General features: G+C 49.1%; 1 protein-coding gene across 1 annotated transcript in view; it reads left to right on the forward strand.

The window, feature by feature from the left end:
- The window catches only part of COTL1 (coactosin like F-actin binding protein 1), a 44,064-nt gene extending 38,207 nt beyond the window's left edge, over positions 1-5,857 (forward strand). Inside the window, exon 4 of the mRNA XM_079723322.1 lies at positions 4,600-5,857. Within this exon, the coding sequence (XP_079579448.1) occupies positions 4,600-4,710 (111 nt within the window). The 3' untranslated portion in view covers positions 4,711-5,857. The remainder of the gene's footprint in view (positions 1-4,599) is intronic.
- The last annotated feature ends 9,582 nt before the right edge of the window (positions 5,858-15,439 follow it).

Here is a 15,439-nt window from a genome sequence, read left to right on the forward strand (position 1 = left end):
AACCCCAGTCCTTCCCTAGAATTGCCCTCCTTGGAAGCAGACCAGTGTCCATCTTATGTCTTTGAAGCATGAACTTAAATGCACTTGAGAAAAGTCACAGGGACACAATGTGTCCTGAACTTGATTGGTGTGTTTCCAAACCATCTTGGAGTCCTTTTTAGCTGGATGAGGCCTCTTCCTTTGAAAAGTCCTGCACTGGCAGAAAAGGGAGAGACCCTGTCTGGAGGCTCTCAGCCAGGGACACCGAGTTCCCAGACATGAAGATCTTTCTAGAACCACAGGTGACCGTGCCCCCAGACTGGCATATTTTGCTTTGAAGTCTCTGGCATGTGGCTTTGGTAGCCTTGAGGGTATGACGGATGCTTACGTGGGAGGGACAGGCAGGCTGGAGCAGCCTACCGGGGAGGATGCGGAGGAGTGAGGACCTGCCCCCAGGGCCCCGAGGTGAGGCTGCTATGCGCCCTGGGATGGATTGTTTCCCCTCTCTGGGTCTCCTACTTCTTCTCTATCAAATAAGGGGGTGAATGTCAGGGTTTCAAAGACTCTTTCAGCTCAATGTCCCCTGCCCCCCCACCACCTGTTTTTGTTAACCAAGGTATAATGTACATAGAGGAAAGTGCACGAATCTTAGATGTACAGCTTGACAAATTTTTGAATTTTAAAAGTTTGGATTTTTGTACGTACCCATGAAACTACTGCCCAGATCAAGATGGAACATTTCCCACTCTCCCTGCTCCGCCCCCAAAGGCTCCCACTCCCCCACTCAGATCAGCTGTAATATTTTATGGTTAATGATTCTCCTTGACTGAGCACGTTATTCTCTCAGGTTCCTTCCTGTTCTATCTAGACCTGGGCTGCCACCAGCCACGTGTGGCTGCAGAGCACAGAAAGTCTGGCTTGTCATACTGCTATGTGCCGTGCCTATAAGTAAAATATACACTGGCTTTCCAAGATTTAGTATGGAGCACAAAATGTAGACATTTCACTGATGGTTTTATATATTGATTACCTGTTACAATGGCAATATTTTGGATATAGAGTTAGATCAAATACTATTACAATGAATGTCACCTGTTTCTTTTTCAACGTGGCTACTAGAAAATATAAAATTCCCTACGTATTAGCATTGCTCTGGGCCCTGCCGGTCTCCTTTCTGGAGAAAGGACTTGCCCCCCCCTCATCTTGCAGTCCTCGTGTGGCCTGCCTCTGCCTCAGGAGGTGTTGCCTGGAGGATGCCAGGGACAGTGGCTGAGAGCAGAGGTGTGAGCATGGCGGGGAGGTGGCCCTGCTTTGTGCAGATGTGTTCTTTGTGGTTTTCAGCACGGGCAAGTCCTTGCAGGCCCCTCAGGTCCCAGGCGTTGTTCCCACATCAAAGTCTGGCTGTGCACAGAGCTGTTTTCGCTCTGTTTCTGCCTCTTGGAAAACTCACACTTAAACCCACTTCACGGAATTGGTGGCGTCTCCCTGCCATGTCGAAGGCCTGCTATGTGAGAACCCTGGCAGGAACAGAGGTGGAGGAGTGTACACTCATTTTGAGTTGGGTTGAGGCTGACTCAGACCTTTGCGGGACTTTTTGCAGAGTCCACACCCTGAGGGGAAGCATCGGCTCACCCAGCATCCTGTGGCGGATGAGGCCCACCAGGCCTGCCTGCTAGGACCACATCCACGTGGCTGGCCACCTCCTGCCTGCCCTCTGGAGGGCAGGGGCTGGTTCCTATAGTGGGGATGGGTGAGGTTGCTTTTCTCTGTACTTTTGTTTGAAAGAATCATTTTTTGGCAAATCTTTTGGTTTTAAACGTCTCAGATTCTCAGGTATATAGGGTTTGGGGCTGCTTTTTGTGCAGTTTGAGACATAGCTATTTTTTTAAGGTAATTTTGTTCATTTACATTTATTGTTATGTTTCACTGGGTTCTGCTATCCTGGCTTGCTCCTTCTGGCTATGATTCGATTTCTCATATCCCTGTGGGTTGAAGGTGAATTGTGCTCTATGTGCACTTTCATTGTGGATTTCTGAGATCTTATCAAACTTCTTTTAATCTGAATTGTCTGATGGCTAATAGACACAAGCGTGAGTGTTCTTGTTTCTCTAGATTGCCATATATAGCTACCACAGGGTAGAGGAACTTTGGACTTCCTTCTATAGGCGTCTTGAGCTGTGGGCTTCCTCCTTCTGGTCTGCTCTTCGCCCCTCCCCCTGCCGCTGGGGCTCAGGTTGAGACACGCATTACTTCTGGGTTCCCCTTTCTGGCTCTGCCATTCTGCTTGTGTTCAATTGTGTGCTGATGACTTATACAGACGCTTAGCAGCACAGCATGGCAGGCTGGGAGTAGAAAGGGTTGGAAGGATGTTTGGTCATCTGGGCTAGTTACACAATCTCTCCAAGCCCCGCCTGCAGATCTTATCTTTTTAAAAAAAGCTAATATACTGAGGTAGGATTAAGTGAGAAAATGTGTGAACCTGCACCTGGTACATATTCGTTACCTGATAAATATTAACCTCCCATTTCCTCCTTCCTGTTAGTATTCTTGGTGGTTTGGCATGGCAAACGTTTAGTCTTAATATTGTAAAACTTGACCTTGAGAGTGCTCCTGGTTTAGTCATTCTCCTTTTTTTCCTTTCTCTTGTTTTTTTAAAAATTGAGGTGAAATTCACATAACATAAAATTAACCAACATTTAAAAATACACAACTCAGTGGCATTTAGTACCTCACAAATGTGGTGCAGACACCACCTCTATCTAATTCCAAAATATTTGCATCACTCCTAAAGGGGATGGTGACACTTTTAAGAAGTCCAGCTTTAGAGTCAGCTGTACCTACTAGCTGTGTGACTTTGGGCAGGTGTCATAATCTCCAGCCTTTGTTTTCTCATCTTCACAATGGAAATAATATTGATCATTTTACAGGATTTTTTAAAAAACAGCTTTATTGAGGTATAATTTACATACCACAAAATTAACTCATTCTATGTCTACAGTTCAATGATTTTTTAAAGTAAATTTACAGAGTTGTGCAACTATCACCACAATCCAATTTCAGCACATTTCCATTATTTTCTGTCGCAATCTCTAGCTCCTAGAAACCATGAATCTACTTTCTGTCTCTCTGGATTTGCCTTTTCTGGACATTTCATATAAATGGAATCATACAATATGTGGTCTTTCATGTCTGGCTTCTCTCACTGAGCATAATGATTTTGAGGTTCATCCCTGTTGTAACCTGTGTCAATACCTCATTCCTTTTTATGACTGAATAATATTCCATTGTATGGATAGACCATGTTTTGTTTACCCGTTCATGTCTTGATGGGCATTTGGGTTGCTTCTACTTTTTGGTTGTTATGAATAATGTTGCCATGAATGTTTGTGTTTACAAGTGTTTGTGTGGACATATGCTTTCATTTCTCTTGGGTACATATCTAGGAATACCGTACTAAAGGTTTTAAGAATTAAGTTTGCTAATGTGTGGCAGTGTCCGGTACCCATAGGTGCTGTGTAAATAGTGGTCATTGTTTACATTATTTCCTTGTGGACTCTTTTTTTAATGTGGATGATGTTCTGACCTTCAGACTTGTTATTCAGATTTTGGTAAATTTCTCTGTATTCTTACCTGTCACCATCCTGAAATTTTCCTTGTTTATGGAAGTCTTATGATGCATGTATTAAAATAACTCTTGATTCTTCATGGTTCAGGGTTATCTGAGAAGCCAGATCACCTGTGTCACTCATTCATGCCACAGGCATTTATAAGAGCCTCACGTGTGCCAGGCCTGTGGGGTTTTATGGTTGAAATGTGTACCCTAAGAGGGCACAGTGACTGCCTCCATTTGCTCATCACTGTAGCCCCATCACACGGCATGGTTTTTCTTGAATGTATGGAAACAAACTCCCTGCCTTCAAGTAACTGAGTATGGCTGGAGAGCCCAGTACATCCTTTAGGGCATTCAGTGTCTGGGCTGATCACTCAGGCCTGGGACCAGAGGCCGTGCATCACTATGACAGGGGCACTTGAAGCTACCTTGTACCTGCTGGTGACAGCCAGTCATGTATCTCTTCCCAGCTCCACGTACTGGTTCCCTGTTGATAGCTTATAATCAGATATCATGTGAATATTTACACCATGGAAACGGGTAAAAGCTACAAATCACCCCCCACCCCTCTTTTGAGAGAGCCTGGTATTAAACATTTACCAGCCGACCTGCCTACCTTTCCAATCTCCTCTTCTATTATTCTCCTGAGAAGATGGGTTTTCACAGATGAGGAAACTGAGGCACAGAGAGTTGAAAGAACTTGCCCAAGGCCACACAGCCAGAGAACGACAGAGCCAGGATCCGAGCCCAGACCTGACCTTGGCCCATCCCCGTGGTCTTGGAACTAACTGCACAGTATCTTGATTTTACCCATTTCCTGATCTCTGGTCACGTTTTTTGGGGGGTTTGTTTTTTTTTTCCCCTGCCGAACCATTCTGCCACCAGATTTTCATTTTGATCATTTCTTAGCGTTTTAGGTGCCAAGACTTCCTGGTGTGTTGCCTGAGCCCTGCTCAGATCCCGTCCCCTCTTTTTTAACGGGAACTCTGTGTTCTATCTTGTTCTGGTAGAATTTCGCCAAAGAGTTTGTGATCAGCGACCGGAGGGAGCTGGAGGACGATTTCATCAGGAGCGAGCTCAAGAAGGCGGGCGGAGCCAACTACGACGCCCAGACGGAGTAGCCCCCGCGCCCCGCCCCTTGCCAAAGTCATCTGCCTGCTCCCCGGGCGAGGGGCCCACGGCCTCAGCTACCAGCCCGCCAGGGAGAGGAGACGCCATGAGAGGCGGCGCCCAGCACCCCGTCCGAAACCCAGCTCCCCTCCCCGCTTCCCTTGTGCACCTGCCACGTCCTAGCCCACAAAGCTCATGGAACATCTTTCTTTTCTCTTTTTTTCTTTCTTTCCCCCCTCTTTCTTGTTCTAAAGAAAAATCATGTTGATGCCGAGGGCACGCACGTCATCACATCGGAGGTGCCTCCCATGGTGATCCTGTCCTGGTATTTCACTGACGCACAAGCAGCCTGCCCGGCCTCACCCACCAACCTCGTGTTGCTTGTGGCGCCCGGGCCACGGCTGCTCTCCTGGTTTTCCTCGGCGCCCGCCTGCTTCCCGCTGAGGAGGCAGCTGTGCCCTCGACGGCGGCCTCCGCAAGCACACACATGTCCCGCTGGCCAGGCTCACACACCCCCGAGAGTCGCTCCAGAGTCCCCACCCCGCCATCCCAAGTTGCCTAAGCTCCAGGCTCCATCAGAGATGGTGCTCCGTGGTGACATGTGCAGGGCTGACTCAGACCGAAAGAGAAGAGAGAAATTTTGCCTTAAACGTTGCCTGGCTTTGCCACCGGTCTGAAGTGGCCCCGTTCCCACCCTCTTGATCAAAATCTCACGATGGCGTGGAGTGGGGACAAAGGTCTAAGTCCAGATTCAACAGGAGGAGTCTTTCAGGGTTCACTTCCCGGGCTCCCCGAGTGATGAGGGCATTAGGGGGAGAGGCCCGGGGTGCGGGATGGGAATTGAGGTCCAGTCGGTCCTCTGCCCGGCGGCAAGGACAGCAGGGGACAGAGCGTGTACAGCAGGAGCCCCGCCCTCTGGGGACCAGAAAGTCTGTGGTTTTAATCCTTGGTGGCACCACACCGGCAAAAGGGTTTTCTTTTTTTTCAGAGAAAGATGAGATTGGCTTGCTTCTTCGTGAGCACGTTTGGTAGCATTCTTTTTCTCTTTTCCTTGCTCATTTCGTTGGGGGAAGTCTGTGCTGTGTTGGGGTCGTGAAGAGCATCCGCACTCAAAACGGTTTACAGAAATAAATGGGTTTTTTGTTTTTCAAAAAACAAGGCTGTCTGATTGGTCTTATAAAGCTTCTCGCTTTACTGGAAAAACAAAGGCGGTTGTCGTATTCAGATTGAATCGACATTCACGGAGCTATTAGGGGCTGGCGTATCTTATTCTGTAGCTTGTTTAATCTTTAGCAGTAACCGTCAGAAATAGGTGCTGTTTGGTACTTCCCTGGCGGTCCAGTGGTTAAGACTCCGAGCTCCCAATGCAGGGGGCAAGGTTCAATCGCTGGTCGGGGAACTAAGATCCCACAAGCCTCACAGTGTGGCAAAAGAAAAAAAAGAAAGAAAAAAAGAAGTAGGTGCTGTTGGCATCCCCATTTTATGGAAACTGAGGCTCAGAGAGTCTCAGTGATTCACATGAGGCCACCCAGCTGGAAGGTGGCAGAGCTGGGATTCGAACCTGGGTCTCCCAGTGGCCCTGGTGCTGTAGCTCGTGAGGGGAGTGGAGAGGCCCTGGATTGGAGATAGAGAGGAGATGGCAGGATTGTGATGTGTCCTGTGTGGTCAGAAGCCTCCTCTCTGTGTGTTCAGGAAAAGCTGGGAGAAAGCGTCCTCCTCAGCTGGGCTGTGACTTCCTTTATGAGGTTGTCCTAGAGCTTCAAAACGGGATTTCCAGCATGCCAGCCCCAGTGGGAATGCAGAATCAGGCCAGAGGAGTTTCAGATGCACAGCCGGGTTTGGAGGAGCTGGGAGTGGGGAGGGGAGGGTGCGGGGAGAGGGCAGAAACCGAAATCAGAGCAGGAAGGAATCCTGCAAGATTCCTTGTGGGCAAGGCTGGAGGTCACCCAAGGCCCATCCCCAGCCATGCCCCTCTGCTCACAGCTGTGTGGCTTTGGGCAAGTTGGCTAACCTCCCTGGGCCTCGGTTCTCGCATCTGCGAAATCCTTAAGGAACAGGGAGGACTTTGAGGGTATCCAGCAGGGCTCAGCCCTCATCCCATCCGGCCTGCCACTAGGTCTTGATAGCTCTGGGTGCCCCAGTTTTTCCCTAAACCTAGAGCAGAGAGAGCCGAAGTAGGTCTCTGGCTTCCTGGCCTACGGGCTTTTAGCTCTGGTCAGAGAACTTGGGATAATTACACATGTAGATAAACCCGTTTGGGAAGAGAAGCCAGGTTCCGTGAGTAAATCACAAAGGGACTGGGCCTGGTTGGGGGCAAAGGAGGGCTTCCCTGAGGAGGTGACACCTGAGGGCTGAAGGAGAGGAGGGAAGCAGGCAAAGGGGTGGAGGTACAAAGGCTCCGAGGGGATGTTTGCTCAGGGGGAGAGCAAAGAGGGTGGAGCTGGGTTTGTGTGTCAAGGAGCTTGGTTTTAATTGAAAGCTGAAGTTCAGGCCTTCAGCTGGGATTTCAGAGGGTGCCTGATGGGATCTCGAGGTCTTCAGGGGCAGAGAGACTTTGCCTTTATCTCTTTATCCCCTGTAACTAGCATCCAGCAGGTGTCTGGTCACGTTGCCTGGAGCTGCCTCCACCTGCTCCCGACACTGCCCAGGGCCTGGACGCCCCGGATTAGCCTCCAGCAGGGCCTGGCAGGGGTTGGGGCGGAGCTCTGGGTACTCCAGCCTCCTTGCTCACAGATGCTCTGAATTACTTGACGCGTTGGGCATTCAGCAGCCGTTCCAGGTTATCCCAAACTGAAGGGTGTAAAACAACCACCATGTTTTGCCCTTGATTTTGTAGAACCAGAATTTAGGAAGGGCTCAGCTGGGCGATTCTTACTAGCAGGGTCTCTCCTTTGGCTGCGGTCAGATTGACTGGGCTGGATGCCCAGGCTGAACGTGGCCGGCATCTGATGCTGGGCTGTGGATCAGAACACTCAGCTTGTCCTGCCACCGTGCTATCAGGCTCTGGCCTTCCTGTTTTTTTTTTTTTAATGTATTTGATTGACGTATAGTCGATTTACAATGTTGTGTTAATTTCTGCTGTACAGCAAAGTGACTCAGTCATACACATATATTTTTTTTTTCATAGTCTTTTCCATTATAGTTTATCACAGGATATTGAATATAGTTCCCTACAATAGGACCTTGTTGTGTGTCCATTCTCTATATAATAGTTTGCATCTGCTAACCCCAAACTCCCACTCCATCCCTCCCCCACCCCCTTGACAACCACCGGTCTGTTCTGTCTGTGTGCGACTCTGTTTCTGTTTCACAGATAAGTTCATCTGTGTCATATATTAGATTCCACATATAAGTGATATCATATGGTATTTGTCTTTCTTTGTCTGACTTACTTCACTTAGTATGATAATTTCTAGATCCATCCATGTTGCTGCAAATGGCATTATTTCATTCTTTTTATGGCTGAGGTGTATTCTACTGTACATATGGACCACATCTTCTTTAAGGGCTGTGGGCTTACACGGTGGCTGGTTTCCCCCAGAATGAGCATCCCAGAAGACCAGGACGAGGCTGCATGGCCTTTTCTGACCAACTCTCAAGAGTTACATGGCAGCATTTCCCCTGGACTCTCCTGGGGGAAGCAGTCGTGAGCCCCCCCACATTCAAGGGGAGGGGACACTGACCCCGCCTCTCAGTAGGAGGAATGCCAAGACCTGTGACCTTTTTAAAGCACCACGCCTGGGGACTTTCCTGGTGGTCTAGTGGTTAAGATTCTGTGCTTCCACTGCAGGGGGCCTGGGATGGATCCCTAGTCAGGGAACTAAGATCCCGCATGCCCTGCGGCCAAAAAAAAAAAATTATATATATATATATATATATATATATATATATATAATCAAGTACCACGCCTTCTGTGACCAGGCACTGTTTGGGGCATGGGGTGCCCCAGGCTCAGGGGACTTGCACAAGGGTCGGTGTGGGGCAGAGGAGATCTACATGGAAACCAGCCAATAACTGCAGCCTGCGTTTCTGTGCCCTCTGGGGCGGGGCTGGGGTGGAGGGGCTGATTGATCCCCCTGGGGAGGCCCAGCCTCCTCATGGACGTTTACTCTCTGGGGGGCCATCTGAGGCTGGGAAGGGGGACTCAGCCCCAGGTGCTGTCCTGGTGAGGGTGGGTTGTCCTCACCTCCCTGCTGCTTCCTGTTCCCCGCATCTTAGTGACTCACAGAAGAGAGGTGAAAACAAGAACCTAAAAAGGTCGGCTGTGAGGAGGTGACTCATTAACAGACCAGAGGCAGCTCTGCACTCAGGTTGAGTCAGGTCGGAGGTGGCCGGCCAGGTGGGCTGCACCTCAGTTTCCTTCTCCTAATGGCTTTTCTTGCCCGTCAGAAAAGCTCATCCTGAAATTAGCAGAGAATTTTGCTCCCCACGTGCAGCTCCATCCCAGCCCCAGGCTAACCGCCCCCCAGGAGCACCTCACTGCCCTGTGATCCAGTTTAAACTTCCCAATGGGATGGCGGGGGGCAGGGGCCCTGTTTGTCTGTCTGCTCAGGACTCTGTCCACTTCCTCCTTGGACCCCCGATCTGGCATCCTTCCTTCCTTCACTTTCCTGAAGGCCACGTCCCCTCCCTCTAGAGAGAGACTGGTTTCCGCTCTGACCTGCTTCTTCAAGAAGGTTCCCCCACGCCCTGTGTGGTCGGTTGGATGGTGGTCCCCCAAAGATACACCTGTGCCCCGGAACCTGTGCCTGGACCTTATTTGGAAATAGGGTGGTTGTAGATGTAATTAGTTAAGGATCTTCAGGTGAGACCATCCTGGATTTAGGGTGGGCCTTGAATCCAATGACAGGTGTCCCTTATAAGAGAACGCAGAGGGAAGCTTGAGACAGATATAAGGGAGGAGGCCGTTTGAAGACAGGGGCAGAGACTGGAGCAAGGCGGCCACAAGCCAAGGGCGCCCGGAATCCCCAGGAGCCGGAAGAGGCAGGAGGCACCCCCCTCGACCCCGCAGAGCTTCTAACATCTGGAGGGAGCCTGAGTCTGCCAACACCTTGATTTCAGACTTCCGGCCTCCAGAACGGTGAGAGGATAAATTTCTCTTGTTTTAAGCCCTCAGTTGTGTTCATTCGTTACAGGAGAGTCAGGAAACTTCCCTCTTTTATGTACTAACTGTGAAACTCTCAAGGGCAGGGACCATGTCTCTAGGACCTTATGCGTAGTAGGTGCTCAGCAAACAATCCATAAGTGGGGCTCCCCTGGAGCAGGTGTGGCCTGAACTGGGAGCACGTGGGTCTCTGCACCCCTCTCCGAGCTCCACACAGAACCCAAACCTGCCTAGATCGGGGTCAGACTTGGTCGGTGGGTGCTCAACCAGGCAGAGGCTCCAAGGGCTTCCCGGCTTCCTCCCCCCGGGAGCTGGCTCTGCCCGAGGGCCGGAACGTACCTCCTCATGTACCTGTCTACCTGTCCACTTGTCTCATGCACCTGTCCGGCTTCTCCACCTCTGGGGGCTCAAAGCCATTATCCTGTTTGCTTCTCCCTTATCATTGTCTCTGGATAGATCCTTAAGATACCATTAGGGAGGTGGCTGCAGAGGCTGGAGTGTGCCCCAGGGCTGGGGTGACTGGGGGACCTTGGTTCCCTCTGGGGGGGCCGGGAGGGGGCAGATTGGCCCTGAGGCCAAGAGCCACACCATTGAGTCTGGGGCTCTGGGGAGGACTCGGCCTGTGGAGACTTGCAGGTCCCCTCGGGATCCACCCTGTTCTGTCTGCCTGTGCCTGGGATCTGGAGCGGGGAGCCCATCACCATCCCTGGTTTGGGGGAGCTGCCCTGCAGCTGGGGAATAAGGGAGAAAAGAAGCCCCTTTGAACTGAGGGCCAACAGACTGCCACGGGCTATTTCTGGTAAAGCCAAGAGAAGTAGCGCAGACATCAACATGCCCTGGCCACATCCCCAGCAGGGCTGTGTCTGATGCCACTAGTGAGGAAGACACGCAGAGCCATGGATGGTGTGTACAGGCAAGAAAAACTAGTTCTTCTGATAAGTCCCAAAGCATAAAGGTGGGTGTAAAAAAGTTGTAAAGGGCAACTTGCAAAACGATGAGGGTAGAGGATGGTAACACCAGAGCTAAATTTTCAGACAAAATAACATGACCTATTGGTTGTGCGTGTATACGCACGAGCAAAAATACATCAAATGCTGTGAGGGGTGAGTCGTGGGGAGGGAGGGCACGAGGGAAAGGGAGGGTCAGAGTGAGACTCCAGCTGTGTCTGTTTGGTTCATTTATTGGTAACAGCTGAAGGAAATCTATAAAATGGAAGCATCTGTGTCATGGGCAGGTGGGAATTTGTCAGATGATTTTGTTTTCCTGTCTGTTTGGGATATGGAAGTTTCCAGAATTTTTAAAAACAAAAGAATTTGCGTAGCATACCCAGGAACAGCAGGGAGGAATGACAGAGGGCTCACCTAGACAGGTGACTTTGTTTGAAGTAGAACGGTTGGAAGAAGCCGGGAAGCAAAGGGAACAGCGGTGAGTGTTCTCACAGAGGCCCCGCCCAGAACTGACAACATGGCCGCTGCCCAACAGCATGAGTTTCTTTTTTTTAATTGAAGTATAGTTGGTTTACAATGTTGTGTTAATGTCTGCTGTACAGCAAAGTGACTCAGTTATACATATATATATTGATATATTCTTTTTCATATTCTTTTCCATTATGGTTTCTCACAGGATATTGAATATAGTTCCCTGTGCTCTACAGTGGGACCTTGTGGTTTATCCATTCTATATGTGATAGTTTGCATCTGCTAACGCCAAACTCCCAATCATCCCTCCCTGATCCCCCTCCCCCTTGGCAACCACAAGTCTGTTCTCTATGTCTGTGAGTCTGTTTCTGTTTCCTAGATAAGTTCATTGGTGTCATTTTAGATTCCACATGTAAGTGATATCATATGATACTTGTCTTTCTGACTGACTTCACTTAATATGATAATCTCTAGGTCCATCCATGTTGCTGCAAATGGCATTATTTTCTTTTTTATGGCTGAGTAATATTCCACTGTATATATGTACCACATCTTTATTCATTTATCTATGGATAGACATTTAAGTTGTTTCCATGTCTTGGCTATTGTGAGCAGTGCTGCTATGAACACAGGGGTGCATGACTCTTTTTGAATTAGAGTTTTGTCTGGGTAGATGCCCAGGAGTGGGATTGCTGGATCATATAGTAATTCTACTTTGTTTTTTGAGGAACCTCCATACTGTTCTCCATAGTGGCTGCACCAACTTACATTCCCACCAACAGTGCAGGAGGGTTCCTGTCTCTCCACACCCTCTCCAGCATTTATTTGTAGACTTTTTGATGATGGCCATTCTGACCGGTGTGAGGTGGTACCTTGTTGTAGTGCTGATTTGCATTTCTCTGATAATTAGTGATGTTGAGCATCTTTTCATGTGCCCCAACAGCACATGTTTTGAGTTAGAAGATTCAAACTCCAACAGAAGTGAGGCTGGTTGCTGTTAAGAACAAATTGTTGGTCTGAAAGATCACAAGGAAGAAAGTCCCCAGATGCTCCCAGCGCCCTATTCCAGACTGCCTCCCTCAAGACCCAGGGCACCCACTGCCCAGGCCCCCACATCCTGTATCACTGCACCCCGTCTCGTCAGCCTCGGCAGAAGCCTTCCACCGGGTGCTTGCTGCTTCTGGCTCTGCCTCCAGGGTCACACCTGGAGGGCAGGGGTATGGCTTATGCATCTGTCCAGTTCCTGGCACAGTGCCTGGCATACAGTAGGAACCCACTTAATACTCAGTAAATGGATACCACCTAAATGAGCTGGCACTACAGAGAGGTGCCCGTGCTTCTCAAAGCATGTCCCCAGGCACCCACAGCAAAATCACCTGGCATATTTGCTAAGATGCAGATTCCTGGGCCCCAACCCAGACCCAGTGAGTCACTGTCTTTGGGGATCATCCTAGAATCTGCATTTTTAGCAAGTTTACCGAGTGATTCTTAGCTACCCTGATAAGGTCTTTTCAGGGGGTAGAGCCTAGTAATGCATTTCCCCCCTGGTTCTTGGTGTTTGTGGTCCAGGCACTGCATTAGCTTCACCTGGGAACGGGTGAAAGGCAGACACTTCAAGCCCAGTCACTGGCCTATTGAATCACAGACTCTGGGGGCGGGCTGGGGGGTTGTGCATTTAAACACGCCCTCTGGCCAATGCTGGTGCATGTTTGAGTTTGGGAACCCCTGTTTCTGACCACAGCCCTACTTTCCACCCTTTTGCTACGTTTTTCATTGTATAAGTATTACTTGCCATCATAAAAGTATTTACAAAGCAGAGGTAAAGAAGATAAAGATAGGGAACTTCCTGGTGGTCCAGTGGTTGGGACTCCGTGCCTCCAGTGCAGGAGGTGCAGGTTCGATCCCTGGTCGGGGAACTAAGATCCCACATGATGCAAGGCACGGCCAAAAAAAAAAAAGATAAGGATAAAAATGATCTGATACTCTACCTTCAGAAAGAAGTCTTGTCCCAATTAGGGGTATATCTTTCCAGATTTTCTAAAGCAGCATATACATTTTTATATTCAGACATGGAGATCGGGGCTTCCCTAGTGGTGCAGTGGTTGAGAGTCTGCCTGCCGATGCAGGGGACACGGGTTCATGCCCCGGTCTGGGAAGATCCCACATGCCGCGGAGCGGCTGGGCCCGTGAGCCATGGCCGCTGAGCCTGTGTGTGTCCGGAGCCTGTGCTCTGCAACGGGAGAGGCCACAGCAGTGAGAGGCCTGCGTACTGCAAAAAAAAAAATGGAGATTGCACTCTGTTCATGTTTTTGTAACTTGCTCTTTCTTCTCATCAATATGTGGTGAACACTCCTTCAGGTCGGTGAATACTACTACCGTCATCACTTTTTATGACTTATACTTGATAGTTGGACAGTCATTAATTTAGTCCCACCTCTATGACTGGATGTTTAGAGAGTTGCACTTGGCAAGCTGGTGACCCATAAGCCAGATCTGGCTCCTTGATGTGATGGGATTGCACATATATAGCTGCACAGTTTGCCCCGAACTTACATGAGACTAGTGACTCCAGAGTTGTGCAGTGTACGACCTGCACAACGGTACTCAGAAGCCCCACCCCAAATCTTGAATTGGTTGCCACTGTTTAAAAATGGAAAGATTTCACATAAAAACCCAGCTCTCGACTTCTGACAAATCTGAAGATCTAATAACACTGGGATTACATTCCAGCAGAGCGAGGAGAGCCTGGGACTGAGACAGCTGCTCCGACAGATGCGGGTGTGTGTGCACTCTCCAGGGCCCTGCAGTCTTCACCTCACTGGTTAAACCCCTGGCCATCCTTTTACACGAACTCCTTTATGTCAACAGTCTGATCCTATAAGTGTTTGAATTTGCCACTCCTGGATAACACTTTTAAATGTTTATTGAATGAATGAATGAATCACTTTTCAAAGCCACAATAGCCTAGAGACAGAAGATGCTTCTTTTATTTCATTTAAATAACCCAGATGGGGAGTTGCTATAGCAACTCGGGGACCGTATTGTAGATTGCTTCAGGGATGATCACAGCATCCTCCAAGAAGCAGTATCCCTCCCTCCCCCAGATCCCGACCTGGTGGGAGTTACTTCCAGTATGGCTATAGATACAGTGGCTTTTGAATGGGGAGAAGTAAGTGTGCTTTTAGAACAGAATGTTAGCTTTGAAAGGAGCATAGGTACCATTTAGTCCTATAGATTCCAGTTCCTCCCCCACAAAGGATTCCTTTCATTATTTACCTCCCCATGCATCCCATATTTTGGAATAGTTGTCTTCCAAACAAACTGCATTTAGGAAGCACAGACTTGTTTTCTTATTTAGAAAGAATATCAAAGATGAATTGTGGTAGCCAATGTCATATTGTGGTTAAGAAAATGGGTTCTAATCCTGACTCTGCCATTCACTTGCTGTGTGACCTTGGGCAAGTTATAAAACCCCTCTGAGCCTCAGTTTCGTTACCTTTTTTTTTTTTTTTTTTTCCCTCCCCGGTACGTGGGCCTCTCACCGTTGTGGCCTCTCCCGTTGCGGAGCACAGGCTCCGGACGCTCAGGCTCAGCGGTCATGGCTCATGGGCCCAGCCGCTCTGCGGCATGTGGGATCCTCCTGGACCGGGGCATGAACCCGTGTCCCCTGAATCGGCAGGCGGACTCTCAACCACTGCACCACCAGGGAAGCCCTCCTTACCTTTTTAATAATAACAACAGTCCCCATCTTATAAGGTTGCGGCAAAATATCTGATACGTGGTAAGGCATGGAGCACTCAGCACAGTGCTTGGCTAATCATGACAACCACTCGATACAGAATGGCCATTAAAATTTTGATATCAACAATAATCACAGGGGCCATCCAAGGCTCTCCTTGCAGCCTTGTGAGTGTGTTGTTGGGCCTTGGAGTTGGACTCTGCCCTATCTCCCAGGCCCTCGTCAGGGTCCTTGAACTCGTGTCATGTATTGTGTCTCTTGGGTAATGACCCTGGGTACTCAGTGTTCATTCTAACTCCTTTGAAAAGTTAAAAACCAATTCCCCAAATTCTCTTGGAGCTCAGGTTCTGGCTATGAGTTTGGTTGTGCTAATCAAATGCGTTCACAGGAGATTTGGAAGGTGGGAAGGAGATGAAGCTGTGTCTCTGTGGTCTGTTTTTTTCTTGGCCATCAAGGTCGTGGGGATGCTGGTGTCCAGT

Source organism: Hyperoodon ampullatus, assembly GCF_949752795.1.
Source record: "Hyperoodon ampullatus genome assembly, chromosome: 18".
NCBI classification, from domain to species: Eukaryota; Metazoa; Chordata; class Mammalia; order Artiodactyla; family Ziphiidae; genus Hyperoodon; species Hyperoodon ampullatus.